This window comes from Humulus lupulus, chromosome 6 (assembly GCF_963169125.1).
Source record: "Humulus lupulus chromosome 6, drHumLupu1.1, whole genome shotgun sequence".
In the NCBI taxonomy this organism is placed as follows: Eukaryota; Viridiplantae; Streptophyta; class Magnoliopsida; order Rosales; family Cannabaceae; genus Humulus; species Humulus lupulus.
In genome coordinates this window covers 75,211,711-75,232,660 of record NC_084798.1, presented here as the reverse complement: position 1 = coordinate 75,232,660, position 20,950 = coordinate 75,211,711, and the positions used below count along the sequence as shown (strand labels likewise).

The window sequence follows — 20,950 nt, the reverse complement described above, 5'->3', positions numbered from 1 at the left end:
TTGATTAGTGGTTTAAATAATTTTCTTAGGAAGGTACTGATGAGATTTATTTATTTTAGGGCCCTAGCTTTGCGATCTCTCACGTACATTCGTAATCTTTGAGGTAAGGAAAATTAGATAGTTTAGTATTATGATATTGTTTATGTTTGTATGACCTAACATTTCAGGTACAATAAAGGGGTAAGTGTGTCTGGACCTAAGGTGTCCAATGATGTATGACGGACTATGTCCGGTAGGCTCGGTTGCCAAAACTTTATGACGGACCTATGTCCGGTGTATGACGGACTTTTGTTCGGGGCTTAATTGCCACCCCTGTATAAGCACTTATCTTTGTATTATATCTAATTTGTTATTTTTTTTTAGTTATGATTATGATATATGACCTATAGTTATGATTATGAGTTATGACCTATGATGTATGATCTATGACCTATGACTTATGACTTAGAGTATGACCTATGATTTATAGATTATGATTTAGAATTATGTCTTAAGATATGATATGATCTAGATGTTTGTGTTTGAATGACTATGGTGAATATATGTTATGTTTGATTATGTGACTAACCCTTATTTGTATTTTCCTTATTGGGCTTAGAAGCTCACTCCTTATGATGTTGTTATTTAAGGAAATTAAAGATAGAAAGGTCGGTGGCGAGTGGGACCTAAGAGCTTCGTGATGTATTCGTTGGGGACCATATAGTCGAGCAAGATCGAGCGGGCCAAATTATTTACTTATTAAAAATTTTATTTTAAAGTTTGTTTTATTCAAATGCTGCTCATTTTTATGTTAAAGACAAGTATTTTATTTTTTTATAAAACCATGGATCCATGTATTTATTTTTAAGCTTTTATTAAATAAAAGAGCAATATTTACGATTATGACCCAACGCTGTGTTCTCGGTAATCTATGAGAAATTAGGGCGTTACATTTATCAAAGCTATACGTGAAATAGGATGAATTTATTATTAATTTTATTTTATTTTTATATGTGTAACGTGATTGATCGCAGATTTGGTTTCTGCAATTTGTGGTTATAGTTGACCACTTCATATCAGATCTTTTGTTTTTTTCTTGTTTTTCCACCTTTTTTTTTTGTATATTAAATTAACAATTGCTAATTTTGTTTCTAACCATTATATATGCATGTACTAAATCCCATGACTTTGTTTTTCCAACTTACGATTAATACCACACGTATATTTTAAAAACCTATTAGAAGTTTATATTAAATTTGAGTAATTGAATGGATCACATTTAATAGATTTAAGCCTAACCGATCAAATTCAATTATTCATTGAATGTTAGATTTTTACAATTTGTGGTTATAGAAGACATTTTAATTGTTCAAACACATGTATTGATTACTAAAACTTGACTTTTTTTTAATATTTCGATTTTTGGGTATTTTTTATGTTACAATATATGAAACAATGGCATTGGAACTCATTTAATAATTTGAGTTAGTTTTAAAATTATTTGAATGACTATAATGTAAAACATAACTTCATTCAAACAAAAATAAAATAAACAATAATAGTCAGGTAATATTTTAATTGAGTTATTCTATAATCTTTTAATTTTTATATTTGTTTATTGTGTAATTGATTTCATTATTTATATTATTTTTCTAATATAAAAATAAGTAATAATTTTAAATTTTTACTTTTGTGGAGAAAATAGATTTCTAATAGTTGGATTATTTTGAAAAAAAAAACTAGTTTGAATTATGTTTTATAAAAAAAGCAGGTCAATTAGGTTGGATTTTGTTTTATTAAACCAACAATCGGATTATATATAAAAAAAACCTACATTTTTTATAAAAAATAAATTATTCGGATTTTTTGGTAATAGTTAGCAATATATGATATGACAAGGTAAATGTAACACAATCTTAGTAATAAATGGTAATAAAAGACAAGTAAGACTATTTTTGTAAATAATACACACGAATGACCGTTTACTATTGACATAGTGCACATGAATGACCACTGTACTATTGGAATAGTGGACATGAATGACCGTTCAATTGGGATATAATATTTTATTTAACACGAATGACCATTTACTATTGAAATAGTGTACTTGAATGACCACTTTACTATTGGAATAGTGGACATGAATGACCCTTTCAATTATGGAGATAATATATTATTTAGGTTTTGGCACTAACGTGAAAAGTGCACAGGAAAAACCATGGCCAACCATTAAATAAATATCGAATTTTTTTTTTATAGATTACGAGTATATATATATATATCAACGACAACACTTTTTAGTTATAACAAAAAATGAGACAATATATGAAACAATGCCATTGGAACTCATTTAATAATTTGAGTTAGTTTTGATATTATTTGAATGACTATAATGTAAAACATAACTTCATTAAAACAAAAATAAAATAAACGATAATAGTCAGGTAATATTTTAATTGAGTTATTCAATCATCTTTTACTCTTTATATTTGTTTATTATGTAATTGACTTCATTATTTATATTACTTTTCTAATATAAAAATAAGTAATAATTTTAAATTTTTACTTTTGTGGAGAAAATTGATTTGTAATAGTTGGGTTATTTTGAAAAAAAACTAGTTTGAATTATGTTTTATAAAAAAAACCAGGTCAATTAGGTTGGATTTTGTTTTATTAAACCAACCTTCGGATTATATATAAAAAAAACCTACATTTTTTATAAAAAATAAATTAATCAGATTGTTTTAGTAATAGTTAGCAAGATATGATATGAAAAGACAAGTAAGACTACTTTTGTAAATTGTGCATACGAATGACCGTTTACTATTGAACTAGTGCTCGTGAATGACCACTGTACTATTGGAATAGTGGACATGAATGACCGTTCAATTGGGGACATAATATATTATTTAACACGAATGATCATTTACTATTGAAATAGTGCACGTGAATGACCACTTTACTATTGAAATAGTGGACATGAATGACCCTTCAATTGTGGAGATAATATATTATTTAGGTTTTGGCACTCAAGTGCACAGGAATAACCATGCCCAACCATTAAATAAATATCAAAACTTTTTTTTTGATAGATTACGAGTATATATATATATCAATGATAACACTTTTTTGTTATAACAAAAAATGTTACAATATATGAAACAATAGTAATCCTTTAATATTTTCAATTAGTTATAATTTCATGTACATATGTTCATAAAGTAAAACAGACTTAATTCAAACAAAAATAAAATAAACAATAATATTTAGGTAATATTTTTATTGAGTTATTTAATAATCTTCCACTCTTTATATGTGCTTACTATCTAATTGGTTTGATTATTAAATTACTTATGTAATGAATCATAAGTAATAATTTAAAATTTATAATTAGAATGGAACCAAATTTATTTATAATTACTTTTAAAGTGTTCGAGCTATAGAATACAATAGTAACAATACAATGAAATGTATATTAAAAATTGGAAGGTTGAACACGATTTGGAAAATTTTCCACAATGTGATGTCATGTCAACTTATGGTCAGAAACTATTCAATGTTTTGACATGTTGACACTCACAAACAAACAAAATACTCGTGCATTGTATTATATTATTGTTGTCTGTTTGGGTATAAGTTTTATTCATATTTCTTAAAGCACACCTATTTAAAAGGCATTTCGTTTAATTCTACTTGAAAGAATACAGTCCAAAAAATATAAACTTATTGGAAACATTCATAGACCCAACACACTAAAAAACAAAGTGTAACACAATGTCTTCCGGAGAATTCGGTACACCAAAAAGTGCTTCTCTCATGGTTTTCGGGACTCCTGGTTTGTCAAGGAAAAAGGGTTCATCAATTTCAAGTCGACACAAGTTAGCTCATAAAGTTGTCAAGTGTAGGAGATGCCCCATTTTGGAAGATGAGTTGGAGGAGGAGATGCGACTAAGGAGAAAGGCTAACCGACAATGTGTTGAAGCTAGGGACCTTTTGTTTGAATTGAGTGAAATAATATTCAAACTATTGAAGACTTCCAGCTTGGCAAGAGAGCAGATGAGGAGTATTGATGAAGTTGTTGAGAAGATTGTAGACCTACTAAATAACCCATCATCCTTGGTGGAGAGTATTACTCCTGTAGACTGAATTCCTGCCACAAACCCGACAAGCCCTTTTGAGAGTACGACAAATTTATTAGTAACCTCCTCTCCGTAACAATTCACCTGCAATATTTTGTATTGGTTCTCCTACCATGTGTTGTTATTAAGTTAGAACAATGTGTCAAGTTACATGTAAACTTGTCTTACTATAAGTTGGACCAGTTATTCTAACAAATTGGTTAAGTTTTAATTAATTAGCAGCTTGCTTCATCATGAACGTCACATGACTTGTATGGGTTTCGCAGTTAAAATTATAAGTTATTGAAAGTGAAGATATTTGGTGTATATTTTTAATTGTGCCTTTCATTGCTTGAGTTCTTAATTTGGGTCAAAAAAAAATTTCAACAACGAAAATATAATTTATATTAAAATACTAGTAAAAATAGACACAATTAATATTATTTTTTGTCCATACTATCAACATACCATAAATGTCCCAACTTAGGACAATTCTAGCTAAATAAGGGCTACAAATTAGTTTTTACGCAACAAAAAGTAATGTAAAACCTACTTTTTGGCTAAATGTAGAACACTTACTTTTTGGTTTTATAAATGAAGTTGGTTATGAATAGTTATATATGTACTAATTCGACTAGTCTATATTAGAGGAAAGCTTTGAATTGAATGGTAGGAAAAATGTTCAAAATTAAATATGCCAGTGACATAACTAGTTGGGAGATGTGACCACACACGAACATGTTGCACATTTGTTAAATGTTACAAGACCTATAGTATTTTACAAATGGTCAATTTAGAATATATAAGTAAAATGTTATGTACTAAATTAAAAATAGAATTGTGGGTTTTTTTTTATATGTTTTAAGACCATGAAATAATTATTTATTAACTGATTTTTTTAGTGAAAATATAATGTTTTAGAGGAAATTAATTTGTATTATAAATTATAATATTATTAACAGTATACCTGAAGTTCAAATAGTAATGATATAGTTGAATGATAGAGTAGAAGACCCATTACCTTAATAATTGTGACATTGGGTCAAATTGTGAAAAGATTGACTTGTCCCATCAAATCAATCCAGAAGGGTTCGCATTACTATTTTATAAATACAATATTATAATATGATAAAAATGTGTTCTATTATCTTTTTATTTTTTTAAATAAAACAATATTTCATCATCTGTCATCTACGCGCACCACGAAATCCCACTGTCCAAAAAAAATTATTTATTATTTATAACATCAACGGTCACATTTTCCCAAGAAGAAAACGTCCTTTACCTTGTGGAGGGAATATTTGAGAGGTTTAGAATTTTTTTTTGGAAATTTCAAAGACTATATAAAAAACAATACCGTCCTCATATTGTCTCAATTTGTTTGAAATTGTTAGCCAAGAAAATTGAAAAATGAGGAGCCCAAATAACCCCTCTACTAATGATGAAATATCTATCTTCATAGGTGGAAGGGGTTTAGAGAGGTATTCTGGGTCCGACAATGGCGAGGATGAGTTTGATGATCCAATACTCTCGAATCCTTGTGAAAAATGCGGCTCGTCAATTGAGGGGATCAACGAATCCAACAACATTCGGCACAAAATCATCAAATTGGGAAAACAAGTGGTAGAAAAATATAATGCTGCAGCAAACGAGATGACCACCTTATCAGCTGCCATTCAAGAGATGGAGAGGAAGCTCGACGCACTCGCTCGTATTGTAGAGGCTATCAATAATACACTGGAAGGGTGATACCTGTACTCAGGTAGTTCCACTTATGTTCCTTCAATTAGATGTCTTTCTACTTTAGTTTTTAATGTTCAAGCACCTTCGATGTTATGTTTGTAATTTTATTTTTAATTGTTGTATTGTAAACTGCTGTTATGTTTTTTTTTAATTTAACGTGTGACATTCAAAATGCATAATGGTTTTTATTGATGTCTGATATTTATGTTATTTTGTTGAACATTGAATTGAAGGGAAATTAATCGATAAATGGGGCAAAATAAGTTTTTCTGTTCTAAACGTAGAAAGGAAATTAATACCCATTTTCTGAGGGTAGTGTGTTAATCATTGTCTAGATAGTTGTTTCAAACCTAAAACAAATATTAAACATAACCATAACCGCTTGAAGAATTTGACTATTAAACATAACCAAGACGAAAGTGGGTAGCAAAATGTTACATTTGAAGTGACCTTTCAGAAAAAAATAAAATCATTGAATTTTTTAATAGATTTCTTATACTCGAAGTGACAATTCAAGGAGGGTAGTTATATAATTAATTTTCCTTTATAGGGTGGGGTTCGGCGTGGCGTCTTATAGTGTGCATTTTGACATTTTTTTAATATATTTTTTTGTTGTGGGAGGGTACACGTGAATGAGTTGGGAAGGGAACCTGATAACTTTTATAACTTGATATTATATGTGTTTACTTAGAAATAAACTTGTTTGTAAATATGGACGAATTAAGATATTTTTAAATTCACACACTTTAAATTCACCTCTCTAAGAGCACTCATTGGAGTGCTTTACTCTATCCTTTAAAATAACTCCTCAAAACACATTTTTTTTTCTTTCTATTTTACCTCTAAGTTTTACATTACACCATACATCAGATTCTCTATTTTTTTTTTCTCTATATCATTTATATATTATTAATTTTAAGATTTTATTAATTTTAATTATTTTCTACCACTTTCAATAATATCTCTATTTCTTACAATAATATTTATATATCTTTTAATACTTGCAATATTTATTTATGCATAATGTCAAATATAATAATATTTTATTTTCAATTAATCCAAATTTATAAAATAAACTAAAATATATTTTTCTTACAACATTTAAATATTTTATTTTTTATTGATTTCAAATATATATCTAATTATTAATAATATTATTATATATCTTCATATTTACATTAATATTTATTTCAAATATTTATATAACTAAAGATATTGAAAGATTTGTTATACAAAAATATATGGTAGAGAGAAAATATATATATTAGAGTATATATATAAAAAAAGAAAAAAAATAATTACAATTTAAATAAATTAATCATAACTAATTTTTGGCTGTGTTGCTAGTTCAATTAATATAAAATAACTAAAGAACGACATTTAAATAAAAAAAAATGGAAGTAGAGCTTGAAGGAGACAAGGAGAGAGAGAAAGTATGAGAAATTAATAAAAAAATAATTTAGAGTATGAACAGTATGTTATAAATGTAGTGTAGTACTGTAGCAAGGTTAAAACATTTATGTGATGGAGCTCTTTTTTTGACCGGTTCTCTATTGGGACTGCTCTAAATCGGTGTTGTATTATAAAGATGATTTGGAGGGGTAGACTACTTGTCAAAATATAAAATGTGATTATTTACAAGTATGAGTGGTCAAGTTTCAATGTATGCATGCCGTGTAATCAAAATGAGTTCACATGTGCTGGTAAGAATTACAATGAGTTGACATGTGTTTTGATTTATTTTAATTTTCTGGAAAATCATACCTACTCCAAAACTTTTGTAATCTGCAATGTCACATTTCCTTCCCAAATGAGGTAAGGCCTATAAATGGAGCATTCATTAGCCATTTTCAACTCATATTTTTCAAGAGTCTAGAGAAATATCTCAAACAAACGAAGAAGATAATTGTTTTAATATTCAACCAATGGACCATAATTGCACTGAAAATTGTCCAAACCAGCCACAATACCATGCCCTACCCGCCCCTTCCCATAACTGCCCTCTATGTGGAGTATCCCAGCAAGTGGCCAAGCAATATGAGGAAGTTGTCATGGTCAATGATACAGTATCCGTCTTAGCAAGCACAGTCTCGGGCTACGATTTAGATATGGAGGCCCAATACAAAGATGTTAAGTTAATTGTGAAGAAGCTAGAGAAAAGGCTCCGTGACATGGAGACAAATATCCACACTTTGGTGGAATTATTGTCACAACTATTTAGGGGATGAACTAGACAATCATTCCTTCATTATGTTTAGTTGTTTTTATAATATGTTTTAGACTTTTAAATTGTAGATGTTTCAAGCTTTATTTATATTTTCTGAACTTTGTTTTTTTTTTTGGGTTATTTTTATGTTTTGTTTAGTGGAATTTGAAGATTGTGGGAAAAATAAAAGTTGTTCTACATGAACTTATTTCTTATATAGTTAAAAAGTTACAGTGTTACAAAAATATTGGAATATATTAAATAACTACCACAATTAATGTTCACTTAACAAATAAGAAAATCGTTCTTTCTAGGAGGGTAGAAAGGTAATAATTTTGTTTATCATATTTTTATAATCCAGTGATGTAGATTGTTGGAACAATGCAAGGGTAATTCACAACTATTTTAAAATATAATTGTGAGTTGGAACTTCAAAATTACTTCATGCCTTTTTGGTGATCTCACTAATTATACATGTGTAGAAAAATAGTCCCATTAAAAAAGTGCACATACAGACAATATAGCACGTATATCTGGTCAAATTTTGCATGAAAGACATGATATTTTAATATTTTTCCTACCTATTTATAGAAATTATTCCAGCCGAAATGGTTTAGACCATCATTGCCAAAATAATACTTCATAAGTGCTAGTGGGAAGTGTGTTAGAAGTAGTACCTCTCAAAACTCATAAACTTATTACCTTCATTCAACATGGCCTATAAAACAAAATTGAATGAATTTTGTCAAAAAAATCACTTACCATCTCCCTTGTACGTATGCACAAATCATGGGTCTACTGACAAAGCCATGTTTGCTGCCTCCGTCACAGTCAATGATGAAGCATTTCGTGTTCCCGCAACATTTAACACGAAGAAGGAAGCTATGAATGATGTAGCAAGGATTGCATATGGATTCCTCTCTGTTGAGAAAGCCAACTTTCAGACTTCAGGATTTAATGGAGGTACTCACTTTTAAATATATAAAGGGTCAAATATATTTTTTCTTTAAACAATTATTACATTTTTCATATTATTTACTTCTCAACCCTAATGTTTAAATCCCACTTTATTAAACTAAGGGTCATCATCAAGTTCCCATGGTAGTAGGTCTCTTTACACATCTTTTGAAAAAGACGTGTCGTGGAAAAATATCTTGCAAGAGCGTCTCCAAAAAATGAATTGGAGCTTGCCAAGATATTATACAAAAAAATCTGGCCCGGATCATTGTCCTACATTTATCTCATGTGTGGAGGTAGAAGGTAGAATATTTGAAGGAGTGGAAGAGTGCTCCAAAAAACTAGCTGAGAGGAGTGCCGCCAAGGCAGTGTGCAATGCCTTGACTTGATTTTTTTACTATTCCATATATAATTAGTTTTTAAGTACACAAAACTTTATTAATGTTATTCGAACAAGTACAATTTTAAGTTGATGCTACACCACTTTTAATAGTATGGTTATTATTAACTATATTTCAATATGTTTATAATGTTTGTACTATCCAGGTGGGTGACAATCTCTATTGTAACTATTATATAATTTTTAAAATATTAAATGCTATTTCTAACGGTACTGTAGTAGTTACTATTTACATATTTTGTTTCTTAATGATATTTACTTCTTAACCTCATTTGTGGGTTATCCGTGTGATCCTACTATTTCACATTTTTAGAATGTATGATAGTTCCATGAAGCAATCATATTAATGGACCTCAAAAAATTAAAATAATATTAAGAGTTTTGTATTGAATTTTTTTTTTTTTTGTGAAAAATTTCCACGTGTACATTGGACACTTCTTAAAATACCTAAACGATGATTAAGCAAAAATTTTTTTGGGTTGTATCAGACACGATATGTGTACTTTTAAGGTGTACCAGTTGTGGGAAAGACACATAAATTTTAACATTCCATAAAAGTATGACTTCTCCCATTTACATTGGTAGTGACCCATTTATGTCTATTGCCTACCCTAAAGTTGGGTGACGAGGTGGGGCCAACGACCCAAGACCACTGCGTATGCGTATGGTGGGATCCACTGCCCCAGCACCTTCTCTTCTTCCTCTTCTGACTGCTTCTTGCTCTGCCTCCGGTCTCACTCACAATCACAATCCCAATCCCACTATAGAAAAATAAAATCATGGCCCCACCAAATCGGCTTAGCTCATTCAAGGGGCAACACCTCCTTCCTTCTCATTGGGCCTTCTAACAGGTTACAAAAAAGATTGCATAAACTTCTAAATTATAGTTAAACATTTATATAATTGTTAATTTCAACCATAATACCATCATAGGAAAAAAATAATTAGTGATTGAATATATAATTAAGCATAAATATTTAATAACTCTTTGGCAATAAATATATCGTTTAATTTATTGAAAATGTGACTAAAAATTATTTTTTATAAATTAGAATATATCAAAATTTTAGCCGTTATAAAATAATTTTTAATTATTAGTAGTGAATAATAAGGACCACAATAGAAAATAATTATTTTTATTAAAACTTGTTATGAATGTATCTAAAAATAAAATGTTAATTCAGATTGTCATGTCAATGAATGAGGACAAAATCTTTTAGTTTGGTGGTTCTTATATTTGGTGGGTCCACAGAATTCAATGTACAATGGACTGTCATGCCACCTAATTTACTATTGAAACTATTGGCAGAATAGTATGTGAACAGTACTTCCCATGCCGTGGCCTTACATTTTTAGGGTCCACTTAATTTAATGTGGCATGGCATAGACACATTTTACTATTGAAAGTATGGGTCAAATAGTATGTGAATAATACTTGGTGACTAATAAAAATCAGACTACACGAAATGAACACCTATATAATGGATGGTTGGTATAGTGCATTTATTGGTTAGAGATTTATGCATAAACCACCAAGAAGACAACTTTTCCCCCTGAAATTAATTATGTCATCCGGAGAATGTGGTACTCCAAACAGTGCATGCCCGATGCATTGCGGGAGCCCGGGATCGTCAAGGATGAATGCTTCATCAATCTCGACTAAATCCAAACATGCTTTTGTTAAGTGTGTTAATTGTTCTAATTGCACTACTCTTAAGGATAAGTTGTATGAAGAGAGGAGGCTGAGGAATAAGGCCTATAGACTTTCTAAGGAAGCAAGAGACCTCCTGCTTGATTTGTCAGATTTGATCTACAAATTAACAAAGACAACCAATCTTGCAAATGAGCACATGAAAGGTATTGAAACAGTGGTCGATAATATGAACAATCAATTGAGTATGGCCGCATGTTTGAACTTGGACAATGTTGATTGATCCGACAACTATTACCAGACAATGAAGCCCACATCAACCCATTTTCACTATGTTAAGTATTTTTAATTTGTATTTGCTGGAGTCTTAACTCAGATAACCTTACTTGGTCTCTTAGGTTATTTAGTGTTTCAATATGTTGTGGTTGAATTAAAAATACCATGTAGTATGGATATTAAATGATTGTGTGTACTTGTACGAAAATGTCATTATGACAAACTTTGTGGTGATGTGGTTAGTTTCTAGATTTTAGTAAATGTTGACTATTTTACATTATAAAATACGTTGAATGGATTTATTGTTTTAACTATTGTAAGTCACAAGAAACCACTAGTCGACAACACAAAGTTTACAAATTAAATCAAGTAACAACCAAAATTAGAGGATAAACATACATGGAAAAATAAGGGTCAATTGTTTAATAAAATATTTTCATTAAAAACATATATTTCAGGTGGCCCAAAACATCAACTGGGCCTCGTTAAAAAAGGTGTACACTTTATTCAACATTAAATGTCCCAATAAATATGTCTACCTAATAACTTGCTTGGATAAAAACCTGTATCCCCCAACTTTAAAATTTAACCAACAACACATTTTGTGTTCACAATTGAATAGAATATAACAAAATCTGGAGGATATGCCAAGTTCACCTTCAAAAGTTTCAGTGCACGAATCTCCTTGAACAAGGTGAGCATAATCTTTATTTTATTCTCCTTAATCAAACTAAATTTATGTTGACACTATTTTAATTTGAGTATGTCTCCTATTTTATGTGGGAACCAAATAGGGGCTATAATTAAAGTAATAGAAACTGACCATATTTTTAAACAGCAATTTCATGACTCAAAGTTTGTACACATGCACATATGTAACTTTCAAGGTTGTCATAAAAAATCACTTAGTTTAGGTGTCAAATTTTAATTTAGTTAAAAAAATCGTTTTATTATTAATTTAAATTCTTTTTTATTTTCAAAGGAAACTTGTCTTAAGTCTATTAATGCCCACATTCCCTCATCATTAGAAATTCTTCCAATATATTGACTAGCTCATTTTACTGGGCCTATTGTTTAATCTCCTCAATATCAATGGAAGGCCCAAATAAATCTTACACTTGAAAATGCATTGGCCTTTATTATTTACGTTCACATTTCCTTTAATTTGGGTATGTCTCCCATTTTCTATGGGAACCAAATAAGGAAAAATTATAATAATAGGAATTTTCTTCTATTTTGAAAATCCAGTTTCACATTTGTGCCATGTATTTACACACCTTTGAAATATCAAGCTTTTCACCAATATCGACTGAGTTTATAGGTCAAATTATATGTATAATGGGCTATGTAAAACATACAATAACTCTATTCATAATATATTGCCTAAAACTTGGCTTTTCTTTCCCAGATTTAACTTAAATATGGACGAGGTAGGAAGTTTGCAAGAAACATCAAATTGGGAAAATATACTACAATCTTTGGGGATTGAGAAACTCGCAAATGATATTGAAACAGAGGATGTCCAGGGAAAGGTCTTGGAGTCCCTTGAAGAGTGGGAGGATTTTTATTACACATACTCTTTGTGGGTAGGTTTCAGTGTCCGCAAAGCAGATGTACGGAAAAAAAATGGGAACATCACCATGAGAAAATGGGTATGTTCAAAAGAAGGTTTCCGCAAACACATGGAAATTGACAAGGCCGGTGGGAGCAAACGAAAAACATCTATTACTAGGACTGGTTGCCAAGCTAGTTTTCGAGTCGTAATGATGGGCGATGAGGGTCCGTGGATTTGCAAGGAATTCCAACCTCTGCACAACCATGACAAGGCATCATTAGATGAGTTGCGATTTCTGAGATCAAACCGTTCTGTGTCAGAAACCCTAGTTGCTCAAGTGAGGTCAATGAACCAAGTTGGGATAAGAACTTCACACATCATCTCCTACTTGGCAATGCAGTCTGGTGGGTACGAAAGGATGCCTTGCCAGCTACGAGACGTTTACAACAAGGTCGCCCATGTCAAAAGAAAAGAGAAAAGATGTACAGATTCAGATGGTGCTTTGGGATATTTGGATTGTCTGTCAAAGAGGGATCCAAATTTCTTCATTCAATATCAATGTGACGTGGACAACAGATTGGGGAACCTATTCTGGGAAGACGGATATTCTCGACGGGATTTCGTCGCATTCAGTGAGGTTATTGGATTTGACACAACATATATGACAAACAAATATAATAAACCCCTGACAATTATTTTGGGCGTCAATCATCATTTCAAGACCTGCATATTTGGAATGGCACTGCTTAACTCCGAGGATGAGCAAACTTACTTTTGGTTGCTTGACAAATTTATTGAATGCCACAATCATGTAACACCAAAGGTTGTGGTGACAGATGGAGATGGAGCTATCAAAAATGCTGTCTTGAAGTACTTCCCATATGCAACTCATCGGTTGTGTGCGTGGCACCTGTGTACCAACGCTTTAAAAATTTCAAAAGACCCCCGATTCTTACAAGGATTTCAAGATGTCATGTACAACTATTACACAATAGAGGAATTCATGCAAAAATGGGGGGAATTAATACACAATTTTGACCTCCATTCTAGCCAATGGTGCACCAACACTTATCACAGTCGTCGTTCATGGGCAGAGACATACCTAAGAGGGAAATTTGTTGCTAGAATGCGGACCAACCAAAGATGTGAGTCCATGAATTCAAGTATTAAAAAATTCCTACATGCAAGTTATAGTCTCCGTGAATTCGTTACCTCGATTGACGTTGCTATGACAAAGTTGAGGCACGTCGAGAGAGAAGATGATTACAATAGTCGACACAGTAGTCCTCCAATACCAGATCCCAAAAATGCTCTTAAGACGTACCATGAGCAGTGTGCCAAATTATACACTAGAAATATGTACTATAAAGTGGCTGATCAAATCAAAGCGGAACATGCGTACTTTGTCAACAATTGTGAAGACAACGTTGAATCATTCTTCTACAGTTTGTCAAAGTTTCAACACGAGAATAGAGTGTACAACGTTCATTACCACCCACAAGAGGAGACATTCACCTGTCACTGCTTGCTTTTTGAGATAGACGGCTATCCGTGTAGACATATTTGGGCCGTAATGAAATACCGTCATATGAAGATAATACCACAACCTCTCCTGCTGAAACGGTGGAGTAAGAATGCAAAAGCAGACCTCCCCCTCAAACTAAAGCAAAACTCCACAGAAAAGCAACAGTTATTTGAAATGGCTAGGCAGGCATCCCTCGCTTTGGATATAAACTTGTTGAGCTATTACGCTTCCAAGTCTGAGCAATCTTACACCAAAGCGAAACAAGAAGTGGCAACACTAACTGCAATGTTCAAGGATGCAGTTCCATTGGAATCAAACACCGGTGACAACGACTCGGGACGATATCAAACCTATCAAGAAAATGAAAACATTACCAGGGACCCAACACCTTGTAGAACTAAAGGATCCGCCTATGCAAGAAACAATAGGGACAATGTTACGATAGATATGTCGGATGGAGCCGTTAAAACTAAAAGGAAGTGTTCGAACTGTTATTCTGCAGACCACAATCGAAGAACATGCCCTTAGCTGGTCGGTCTACCGCTTCCTCACAGTCAACAAACCTCACCAAGTAAGAGAGCTTAGCATTCGGCTAAATTCGACGAATCTAGATGACCATTGAACTTTATGACAAAATGATAGTGCAAATTGACTAAGTGTCTATTTTCGTAGGCTTTCTATCATACTTAACAATTAAAGTGTTTTGTAATGGTTTAGGTGGCTGAATTAGTATAAAAATTGCATTAATGTAAGTGAATTCAAATTGTAGCTAAATAGTAGATTTGTTTCAATGGTAAAAAATTATTGATAATGGCAGTTCAATCATATTTGTAATGTTTTAGAAAGGTAGATTAATGATAATCAAATGACCAATCCTAAATATACGTTCCTTTTTTAGTGACGCTTCACTCTAATTGATAAAATTAGATAACAAATTGACTGTAATCGTTTCTTTTCTTTCTCTTCATTATATACCATGCGTATCACTATTATTGAAATTTCATTAATTGTACATTAAAGAGTAAATTAGTAAAAATATTCATCTTCACAATTAAAATGAAGGATTACAAAATATGACATAATTACACTTACTTAATCATATCGTGTAGATTCGAGCCTACTATCTATACTTACGAGATTTTAATAGTAAGTAACTTTGTTAGCTTTTTTAATTGATTGCTTAAAGTATATATGCTTCTCACCAAATAGGCATAAAATCATTAAAACCATGTTTAAAGCATAATATTAATATGAATTAGGTAATTAATTAGGAAAAAAAAAACAAAAAAAATTTCATTGTTAATGCAACTCACCAAACTTGTTTATTACTATTACAAATTTACCAATATTATTCTATTAAGTAAACTAATAATATTGTTATCTTTATCGTTAATTAGGATAAAAAAAAGTGTTAATTAGTTTTGATTTTAGCAGTCCTCATTGTTTTACTAACTTTTCACTACAATATTCAATACTACGTCTTCTGATATATTAATTGATCACTACTTTGTCTGCTGGTAACATAACAAAAGGAGAAGATATATTAAATAAAACATCTTCATTACAAAAATTTATCTTACGTGCCCCATTCATAACTTTGGGCCTAATAAAAAAAAATCTCAATTTTAAAGTTTATTTCACTGTAATAGACCCTTTTCGTTTGGGCCGTGCTCATGGACTCGGACTGGGCCATCTACCTGTGTTAAACAGTATGTGTTGCGAAATCATAAACAATGTGCAAAATAGTAAGAACAATGTACTAAATGTACAGTCAATGTAAAAAAACAACAAATATGTTATGAAGCTACAAATTACCAAAAGACCAAAAGTTCAAGAAGTACAATTACCAGAAAACCACCCCCAACGTGTAACTATTCCCATAAAATATTATAAAATCGGTTATCTCCGGTGGCTTGCACAGTTGCATTAACTGTGCGATGGGACAAACTACACTATTTAGCCTCACTTTTTATCAGAAATAGTGTTACAATGTCAGTCCAATAGTAGTACAAATTGGGGCCCCCTTTAACTATTTTCTGACTGAACCGTTCTATGAACGGAATATAATCTAAGGCCATATATATATATATATGTTTACACATGAGAGAAATATTAAAGATTATACTTTCGGCAAAGGGTACAAGAGAAAGAAAAAATCAATTCATAAACCCCACAAATTGATAAAAACATTTATATATATATATGCACATGAAAACATAACAAAGATGGAGTTTTTGATATTCTGCTTTCAAAGAAATGTGCAGAGAGAGTAAGTGAATGGAGGTCGGCCAATATGAGAATAGTCAACTTTTAAAGCTTCGAACTACCATTAGTTACTTAAACATTATACACCAAAGAATAAAAGTCTTCTATTGTAATAGCTAGGAAGTTTGAAAGGGTATAAATGACTCATATCCCACCAAGCACATGCATAAGTTAATAAAAATTATCATTGTGAGATACTATTCACACTATTTTTTTGTTTATATAAAACTAACCAGAACCAATTATTCATTATGAAATTAAACAACTGAGACCATCTGTTGTAAAATTCAAATTTCTGAAAAATAAATCAAGAGACTTGAGACCATATTTAGATAAGGAAGCAAACAGTTATATAAGTAAAAATATATAATATTTATTTTATTCTAATTACTCTAACTGCATTTTATAGAATCAAATTGAAGATGTAAAACATGTGGTAGAGAATAGTATAAAATTATATAAAGAAACTGTAAAAGAGTTAGGAAAAACTTAATGAACATAAAAGTAGAAGAAAATAAACACATATCTAACAAGTATAGAGAAACAAAGATTGATATTAAAGATAAATATATATTAACAAACCAGAGAGATCAATCCACTGTATGTGAAGGAAAGTGAGATACGCCAACGTTATGATCTCCTAAAATCAGAGTCATTTAGGGGTGTTTGGTATGAGGTTTGAGTTTGGGGAAGTAGAGTTAGAGGGGGTTTAGATTAAGAGAATGTGAAACTCAAGTATTTAAAGGGGTTAAGATTACCCTCAAAACAAACTAAAAAATGGGACCCACTTGGAAACACAAACTCCAAGCCATTAAAAATAAATTTACCAAACATTGGTTAGATTTGACATTCCCATTCCCACCAAACCAAACCCCCATACCAAAAGTCTCCCTCCAAAAGTGTCAAGTGAATTGAAAAGCAATGTCGCCACTATAACTTTCTCTATACGGAAACTCTCTCTCTCCTAAGATTTTCTTTTAGAGCATGACACTAAATTCTCAATTTTTTGTTCTCATGTTCCACTTCGTCGGAAGAGTTGGTGTTATAATTCAAAGGATAAGGCAATTTGAAAATGAAGTTTTTGGATGTCAATTTTAAGGAAAGGATGCATTGTAATGAAAAATGAGAACAAGGGTTGGTGGAGAACATGAGGAGAAGGTGGCCGGAGATACGGAGAACCAAAAATAAATGTAAACTTTAAAATGGATTTTAAAAAGGAGTTATATTTACATCCACAAATATATAAATACATTTCAAATTAATTATACATCAATCTATAAATAAAAAAAATATTTACTTATAATTATACTCTATTTCATAATGTAATATAGGCTATTTTGTCATTAAAGTTCTAAAAAATTACATATATAATTCAATTTCTAAAAAAATAATTGAACGCATGAAAAAAAGGCAACCACCATTGATCATCTTAATGATCTATAGCTCCGATATCAATTATCTATTCTCATTCAATCTCGTCATCCTCTTCTTTAATGGTAGCTCAAATAAAAATAAATAAATAAATAAGAAAAATGCAAGATCTTGATTCATCCGCAATTTCAAACAAGTTTATGTTGTCGAATATGCATGAAATTAATCAATCTAAATTTCTAGTAAAAGAATTTATTTATGAATTGAATTTGAATTTGAAAGTGTCTTGTAGTATATTTTATTTCTCCTACTCTTAACCTTATCTTATTTCTTTATTGACTAAAACAGCTCAGCAACACAACCAACACGTCACACTTACACCTAACAGGTTGGTCTTATATATATATATATATATATATAAAAAGAGAGAGACATAACGGGTTTGGACGACACATCAAAAATTTTGAGAAAGTGATTAGACCGAGAGAAAGAGAGAGAACTTGTAGAACTTGTATCAAGTGAGAGAGTGACTCAAGACTGTTAGAAATTGAGTGTTTGGATGTAATGGGGTACAGGGTGTGAGATAGAGAGTTTGTATCGTGTGAAGTTTGTGTTCTCCTCAACTGTGTATGGTGTAATCTCTGTTATTGTTGATCAATAAAGACTTTTGGTGGTGTTCTTAAACTAGATGTAGGATCAGGATACTGATCTGAACCAGTATAAATTCTTGCCTCTTCTTCTTTATTTTTCATGTTCTGCCATTGCTATTTGTTTCTTGTTACTCTATTTTGTTCTTGTGTATTCTGTTGGTGTTTGAGAAATTGTGCAGGTGAGTCTTTGTGTTGATTTGAGTCAACAAATCAGAGTCAGGTTGGTGATCCGCAAAGAAGAAGGGACATAAAGATTCACCCAAGATCTAGTCAAGAAGCAATGTCGACATCAACCAAATATGAGCTGGAGAAATTTGACGGGACCGGAGATTTCAGCCTGTGGAAAGCAAAACTCAAAGGGATTCTTGTGCATCAAAAGTTATCCAAGATCATTGGTGACCAAAAGAAATTGAAGGAAAAATATAAAGACAATGATGAAGAACTTGAATAATTACAAGAGCAAGCATACTATACAATTATAATGCACCTCTCTGACAACGTGATTCGAAAAGATCAAACCGAGAAGACGACACTTGGAATTTGGCAGAAACTAGAGCAACTGAGAGAGTGACTCAAGACTGTTAGATGAGGAAAGCCAAGCTATCAGTCTTGTAATCGCTTCTATGGTCATTTCTTGGAGTGACCACAGTAATAACATTTTCTTGAGTTCCCTCCTCTTGATTTTGATCGAGAGTGGTGACGGTAATCAGTCTTGTAATCGCTTCTATGGTCATTTCTTGGTGTGAAACGCTTCTGACTTCTTCCTCTAGCTAGACAAACTTCATCACGTTGCTTTTCTTTCTCAAGCTTCAGTTCAAATTCTTTGGACTTGATGGCTCCAAGAACACCATTTAAAGATATGGTGTCACGACCATACTTGATTGCAGATTTAACCTCTCTGTAGGCTTCAGGCAGTGATTGCAAAATGATGATAGCTTGGCTTTAGTTTCAAAGAGAGCTAAGAAGATACTTGGAATTGAAATTTCAAGAGACAAACTGAATGGAAAAATGTACTTGAAGCAAAGAAATTACATCAACAAAGTTTTAAAGAGATTCAACATGCAAGAGGCTAAGAAGACAATAGTACTGTTAGCTGCTCATTTTAGACTTTCTGTTGAACAATGTCCGAAAAATGATGTAGAACATGCAGAAATGAACAAGGTTCCTTATGCAATGGCTTTGGGGTGTTTAATGTACATATGGTAAGTACTAGACCAGATATTGCTCATGCTCTAAGCATTCTAAGTCAATACATGTCTAAACCAAGTCTAGAACATTGGCAAGCACTCAAATGGCTTCTAACATACAGCAAAGGTACTGCTAGTTATGGTTTGATCTATGAGAGAAAATATGACAAAGTTTTGCTTGAAGGGTTCATTGATTTGGATTATGCTGCAAATAGGGACTCACGAAGGTCAACTACCTCATACATTTTCATGACAAATCACAATTGTGTTTGTTGGAAATCTCAGTTGCAGCAAGTTGTTGCTTTGTCAACCACAGAGGCTGAATTTATGGCAACCACAGAGGCATTCAAGGAAGCTATTTGGATACAAGGATTGCTGCAAGAGTTGAGAATGATCAAGGGTAAAGGAATTATCTACTTAGATAGCCTTTCTTCAATCCATCTATGCAAAAATCCTGTGTACCATGATAGAAGCAAACACATTGACATAAGGTTGTTTTGGATTCGTGAGAAAATTGAAGATAAGATTTTGAAGCTTGAGAAAGTCCCTACAGAAGAGAATCCAACAGACCTTGGGACTAAGGTCCTTACACTTAGTAAGCTGAAACACTGCCTAAGCTTACTGAGTATTGGTGATCTGTGATTGAAAATGGAGTATACCACCAAAAGTATATGCTATTGTTCGGGTTAAGACTAGAAGAAATAAGGTGGAAATTGTAGTATATTTTATTTCTCCTACTCTTAACCTTATCTTATTTCTTTATTGACTAAAACAACTCAGCAACAAAACCAACACGTCACACTTACACCTAACAAGTTGGTCATATATATATATAAAGAGAGACATAACAGGTTTGGACGACACATAAATTTTTTGAGAAAGTGATTAGATCGAGAGAAAGAGAGAGAACTTGTAGAACTTGTATCAAGTGAGAGAGTGACTCAAGACTGTTAGAAATTGAGTGTTTGGATGTAATGGGGTACAGGGTGTGAGATGGAGAGTTTGTACCGTGTGAAGGTTGTATTCTCCTCAACTGTGTATGGTGTAATCTCTGTTATTGTTGATCA

At 31.7% G+C, this 20,950-nt stretch overlaps 1 protein-coding gene across 1 annotated transcript; it reads left to right on the top strand.

Moving 5' to 3' along the window:
- The first annotated feature begins 12,751 nt into the window (after nt 1–12,751).
- On the top strand, nt 12,752–14,938 carry LOC133785221 (protein FAR1-RELATED SEQUENCE 5-like). Its single transcript, XM_062224472.1, has one exon. It carries the CDS (start codon nt 12,752–12,754, stop codon nt 14,936–14,938), a length of 2,187 nt encoding a protein of 728 aa, XP_062080456.1.
- Nucleotides 14,939–20,950: the final 6,012 nt, after the last annotated feature.

What these genes read in the sequence shown, in the direction of transcription:
- LOC133785221 (XM_062224472.1), top strand. Translation starts at nt 12,752, where the DNA reads ATGGACGAGGTAGGAAGTTTGCAAGAAACATCAAATTGGGAAAATATA.